At 48.8% G+C, this 6116-nt stretch overlaps 1 protein-coding gene across 1 annotated transcript in view; it reads right to left on the bottom strand.

The window, feature by feature from the left end:
* Nucleotides 1-6116, bottom strand: part of VAV2 (vav guanine nucleotide exchange factor 2) — a 289301-nt gene that overhangs the window by 66330 nt on the left and 216855 nt on the right. The window contains exon 5 of the mRNA XM_015406735.1: nucleotides 326-428. Coding sequence (XP_015262221.1) covers nucleotides 326-428 — 103 coding nt within the window. The remainder of the gene's footprint in view (nucleotides 1-325; nucleotides 429-6116) is intronic.

The raw sequence follows: 6116 nt of genomic DNA, 5'->3' as shown, positions 1-6116 counted from the left end.
GGTGGGGGGGGGAGGTGAGGAGATTCAGAGGTAGGGTTACCAGGGTTACAATGTGGAGGGGATGTCAGGAGCACCACTCCCTGCTCACACCAGAAGTGACATCCATGCATTACCGGCTCTGGTATTTGGGTAAAACTCTATGGTAAAACATACAGGGGCCCTCACCACGTACTAAGTACCCCCCCTCGCCGCCCCCCTCCCAATTAGATGCTCAAAATCACCTCCCAATTTCCCAGCATGTTTTTTGTCAGGAAAGGGGGAGAGCATGCCACCGTACCCCCCCCCGCTTTCCCTCCCTCTCAGCCACCCCCACTTCCCCCCTCACCATGGGCTGCTGGACCTCCACTTTAATGATATCTTCGTAGATATCGTCGCCTTCATCTTCACACGGGACACAGTCGTAAATGTCTTCCCCCAAGTCATGCTCACTGGAGGGGAACAAAGCACACAAAGCATTCCATGAACATCTTGCACCCCACTGGAGTAAGGGGGAGACTGTCAGAGGATCCCAGGGGCAGGGGAAGGGCACCTGGGGCCACTCCCTCCCTGGCATCTCCTTCTAAAAGACGCCTCAGAGCTCCCTCCAGTCATAGCAGACAATATGGCATCAGAGGGAGCTATGCTCTTATTCGGCATCTGCATCTCAGTGCCCTGCGCAAAGCCAGAAGGGTAAACCCACACAAAAGAAAAGCCCGCTGGCAGTTTGGAAACATCACTTCTCTCCTCTAGGGTGATTCCCAGCATGGTCTTTCCCCCATATCAACTGCATGCCTGATCTCTTCAGGACGGCATCACCCCCTGCTTTGCTGAGCTCTTGGAATACATTTTTCCATCTTGGTGTGCTCTCTCTCTCCGCCTGCTCTCTGATTTATAACATGTTTACGGCTCAGGGCGGTGCACATCGGGACTGTCCCATTTCACTTCCACTATATTTATTGATTTAGGTATCAGTATCCTCTTTTCATGGAGCTGCGGTGGCTCAAGTGGTTAAGATGCTGAACTGCAGGCTGTGGAAGGTCAGCAGTTCAGCAGTTCGAGACCCGGGTGCCGCATGATGGAGTGAGCTCCTGTCTCTAGTTCCAGCTCCTGCCAACCTAGCAGTTCGAAAGCAAGAAATTACAAGTAGATAAATAGGGACCACTTCAGTGGGAAGGTAACAGCGTTCCGTGCGCCTTGGTGTTGAGTCATGCCGGCCACATGACCACGGAAACGTCTTCGGACAGCGCTGGCTCTTCGGCTTTGAAACGGAGATGAGCACCGCAGCCCTAGAGTCGGATTCGACTGGCTTTCCAGCAAGGGAACCTTTACCTTTACCTATCCTCTTTTCTCCCCCATGGGGAACCCAAAGCAGCTCACAACGGTCATTCTCCCCTCCTCTGTTCATATCCTTACAATAACCCTGAAAGGTAGGCCGGCTTGTGAGATACTGACTAGACCAAGGGTGGCCAAACTTGCTTAATGTACGAGCCACATAGAATAAACGTGACCTGTTTTAGAGCCACAAGAAATGAACAAATAACACACACATGTCTTTATTGGAAAATATGCAAATTTCATTTTTGTTACATTAAATGAGATTGCCAAAAACAAGAACAAAAGAGGTAAAACCAGATATTGATAATGATATTTATTTGTCCAATATTTATTTGTTTGCTAATGGTATTTATTTGTCCAATGATGGCTGCGGTCACACGGAGCATTAGCCACGCTACAAAGACGGAAGATAGGCGGATTTTCTGGCCATGATCATACCGCAACATCTGGGAAGCGTAGAGCTCCCATGGAGAACCCGAGGCTTCCCGCCGAAAATGCACCCTAAAAAACTAGTACCTCCAAGGTACTAGTTTCTGAAAACCTCGGGGCAAGGGCAGGCGTCTGATCACGTTTCCGGTGGGTAACACGAGGGAAGGAAGGAAGGAAGGAAGGAAGGAAGGAAGGAAGGAAGGAAGGAAGGAAAGGAAGGTGGAAAGGAAGGTGGAAAGGAAGCAAATAGATGGGGAGAGGAAGGAAGGAGGAAAGAGAGAGACAGAGAGAGAGAAACAAAGAAAGCAAACAGATGGGGAGGGAGTGGGAAGAAGGAAGGAAGAGAGAAAGAAAAAGAGAGAAAGAAGAAACAAAAAAAGCAAATAGATGGGGAGAGAGGGAAGAGGATGGAAGGAAGCGAAAGATGGAAAGAATGAAAGAGGTACAAAGAAAGGAGGAGAAAGAGAGAGAGAAACAGAAACAAAGAAAGCAAATAGATGGGGGCAGGAAGAGAAAGAGAGGGGGTGGCAAAAAGCAAATAAATGGGGAGGGAGGAAAGGGGAGGGAGGGAGAGATGGAATGAAAGAAACTTTAAATGAGTTCTCCAAAAAACACAAACAACCCACACCCAAAGCCAGTCCGCTTGGCTTGGAGAAGGGATTTAAAAAGCCAAATGCCTTTTCCAAGCCGGGCCGGGGGGGGGGCGGCGGCTTTGAGAACACATTTAAAGTTAAAGTTGCTTTCTTTCTCTGTTCCCCACCACCACCTCAAGCCAGGGAGGGGAACACCGGCTGGGGAAGGGAAGACCGATTGGGGAGGCATGCCTTCCTTTCGCTTCCCCAGCCGCCCTGCCGGGAGTCACACAATATGTGTGAAAGAGCCGCATGTGGCTCCCAAGCCGCAGTCTGGCCACCCCTGGACTAGACCAAGGCAGCACATGACTACGGGAGGATTTGAGCCAGGTCTGAACTTTGGGTTATTCTGAAGTCATGGTTTCCGTGAGGTTTTTCCTGACACGCACAATGTAGAAGTGGGCAGCGGAACAGAGAACTCTTTCAAGCTGGCTCGTCCCTGTTGGTTTAACTTTTAAAAGCTCTCCCTAACAGAAGACAAAAGTGGAGCTTCTCTTTGCAAAGGGGGCAGGGAGGCTGTTCTATGCTGACATGCTCTTTATACTCAGCAGGTGCTGGAAAGTCTGCATCTCAAGTTCAAAGGCAGCCTTTTCTACCAGAAGTCATTGGCAAAGACTCACAGACTGCCCGGGGGACAGGATGGCAGGAGAGGCACCACGGGGGGGGAGAGTTAGCAACCAAGAACAACAGAGACTGAATCAGGGAGAAAGCACATCCAGATGCCTGAATATGCTCCGGAGCTTTGCTGGAGGCTGACATATTGTATTGCCTGTATTTGACACCAGAACTATTTGACTTCAATATTTCATAAGTGAAAGTATTTCACGGCTTCCCCGCAGTGACATTCAGTACCTGGCAAATATTTGATGCGTGGTTGTAAGCAGCATTTAGTTATTGGCCACTTGTGAAAGGCGACCTACAACTGCATCATCACAAGAACGAGATTGTGGCACCTTAAAGTCTTGCTGTGGCAGGTGCACTCGTGGACTGAGAGGTCAAGGCACCTTCCCTGAAATTTGGAGTTGGTGGCTCAGACCAGGCTCTCGTGGACTGAAAGCCACCACCAGTTGCATGAAGCAAATCCCCCACCAGCAGATATATAAACACATACACAGGGGCAGGTGGGAACAAATGCAAGCCACAGGGTTAAAAAGGAACCAAATGCAACGGGTACAGACTGCGACAGCACCACGTGAAGCCCGGATCCATACAGAGATGAGCACAGCAATGATACGCAACAGCACAAGCTTCTTAGACCTGCTAAGCTGGCTTGACACTTGCCCTATGACAGCAGCACAATCACAGATGAGCCCTCACCGGATCGCCTCAAGCTTCCCAGTGAATTCTCACCCAGCAGTGCTGTGCTGTGCGTCTCCCTCTGAATTCCTTTTGCTGGAGAATGGCAACTTCCAGGACTGCGAGGGGAGCGGTCCGGGAGACTGACGTGGTCTTCCACGGGTTTCTGAATGCTGCCATCTTTAATGTCAGAATTGCATCCATTTATTTTTAAAACTTTATTTATCCTATGCAGACAGCAAAGGGGCGTTGTTGAGAGATGACAGCACACATCACAAGGATGAGCCCAGGATGGCACAGCTGGTGTTATTCAGTCCTGTGACAGTGTTGGCAAAGAATACAGGGACAGAACTGGTATCTGTCTTTGTTTCAAGCTAGGTCCCTGGGCCTGTGCTGATAGAAATCATAGAGCTGGAACGGACCTCCAGGGTCATCTAATCCAATTCCCTGCACAATGCAAGAAAAAACAGGTTGCTTACCTGTGACTGATGGTCTTCGAGTCATCATCTATGTAGTCACACACTTGGGCTGGGTGCCTACACACAATCCCAACCTCAGAAAATTCTAGAGCTAGCCTCCTCTGGGGAGCAGGCATCGATTGCGCATGCCTGGAGCTGAGGGGAAAGAGCCCTACCGCTCAGTTCCTTCAAACCGCCACTGGTAAGTCTTATCAACTCAAGGTAAGTGACAGAGAGATGCCAGCAGTGGGGAAGGCTGGGTGGGCATGTGTGGTCATGAGTTACAGGTAAGCAACCTGTTTATCTTCTTCGTGATCTCTGTGCTAATCACACTTGGGTGATTAGCAAGCTAAGCAAGAAAAATAGGAAGGAGGGTGCTGGTAAATGGCTGGAAGAATGAAAAAACATGCCTAAAAAGCACTGTTACCTGTTACAGGCCTACCTGAGAAACAATGGCAAAAAGGAATACCAGTAGAAGATAGACCTCAGGACCATCTGGCCGAATGAGGCATCCCTACAAACCCTGACATCTAAGGTGTAATGTGACATGAAAGTCAATGGAGAGGGCCACGTGGCAGCCACGCAGATGCATTTGTATTGCTGGTGGGTGAAAGGTTGGGAGACACCAAGGTTCCTGGCCTGTTTCCTACTATCATCCACTACAGTGAGGATCTCATCTGTTGAGGCATGGAAGAAACCTTCTCCATCAAAGGTAACATCCTCAACCTTGGTCTTAATATCTGGCTGATGTGGATTTCAACCAGGTTTGTCGGCACAAAGCGATGGCTATAGCCATGGTTTTTGAGGAGCAGGGTACTCTATACTTTAAGTTCTTGATCTGTTGTTTAGAAACCGTACATATTTCTGACACCAAGGAAGATACCAATTGCTGGGAGGCCAATGAGAGTTCTTGGACTACAGGAAGAATTTGACTGGTGAGGCCATTGTAAGCGGCCATATAGGACAGGTAGTTGTGCATTCAGGATACCAGGCTTGATAAAAAATTATACTTCCCTCTTGGTCCAGGGCAGCAGCATGTTGAGCTTGTTTGATCTTAGCTGATGAGTGGCCTATCACAGAGTTCGATGCCATTGTGAGAAGAGAAACTTGGCATCAATTTGCTGAACCTCCATGTCTCTTGGAGGCCACAGTGACAGAAGCAGGTTTGTCCCAAGCCTCTTTGTTTTTTTTTTTTTTTTTTTCCAATGTCCCAAGCCTCTTTCAGCCCCTCAAAATGGACTGGCAACATAGGTAGAATCGTTATTAGGGGTGTGCATTTCAAAATCCCGAACCAAAAAAAATCCCGAAAAACTTTTTTTTGGTTTTTTTTGGCTTTTGGGATCCCGAAATGCCCATTGCAAGCCTTTTCGGATATCTGGGGGAGGGACCCGAAAAAATTTGGGGTTTATTTTTGGCTTTTTTCGGCATTGCCCCAAAACGGCATTTGGGGGGCTTTAAACTTTAAAGGGTGGCAGGGAACCCCCGTTTTCCCGCCATTTCCCCCTCTTTCCCGCCTTTTGCTCCTGTTTTCAGGAGAGAGGGGGGAAGAGGGAACTAGACAGCCAATCACTGCAATGGCCAGAGAGCATAAAAGGAGCAAGTCTCCCTGGCTGACTCCATTGCTGTACCTGGTTCCTGCTGCTGTTGGTGACAAGAGAGAGGGATTGGTTTGGACCAGTTGGCAATTTCTGCTGCCCCTGCTGCAGTGCTGCTGCTCCCTTGAACCCCTTTTCCTGGCCTGGTTTGAAAGATATTAGGGCACTTCTTTAAAAAATCATCTTTGTTTTGGTGGTTTGGGCCTGGGGTTGGTGAGGGTTGGTGTGGGTAGGCCTCAGGCCTCTTTCTGGGTTTTATTTGGGGAGGGAGGGTTCCTCTTCTAGTTTCTTTTTTTGCAATTTAATTTTTTTTAACTGTGCTTCATTTTGTTTAGGCTTGCCTTGTTTTTTGGGGGGGGGGGTTTCTGACTTCTAGTTTCTTCTTCTTCCAT

The sequence above is a fragment of the Gekko japonicus genome, unplaced genomic scaffold, assembly GCF_001447785.1.
Source record: "Gekko japonicus isolate JY-2015 unplaced genomic scaffold, Gekko_japonicus_V1.1 scaffold427, whole genome shotgun sequence".
NCBI classification, from domain to species: Eukaryota; Metazoa; Chordata; class Lepidosauria; order Squamata; family Gekkonidae; genus Gekko; species Gekko japonicus.
This window is presented reverse-complemented; position numbering and strand designations above follow the sequence as displayed.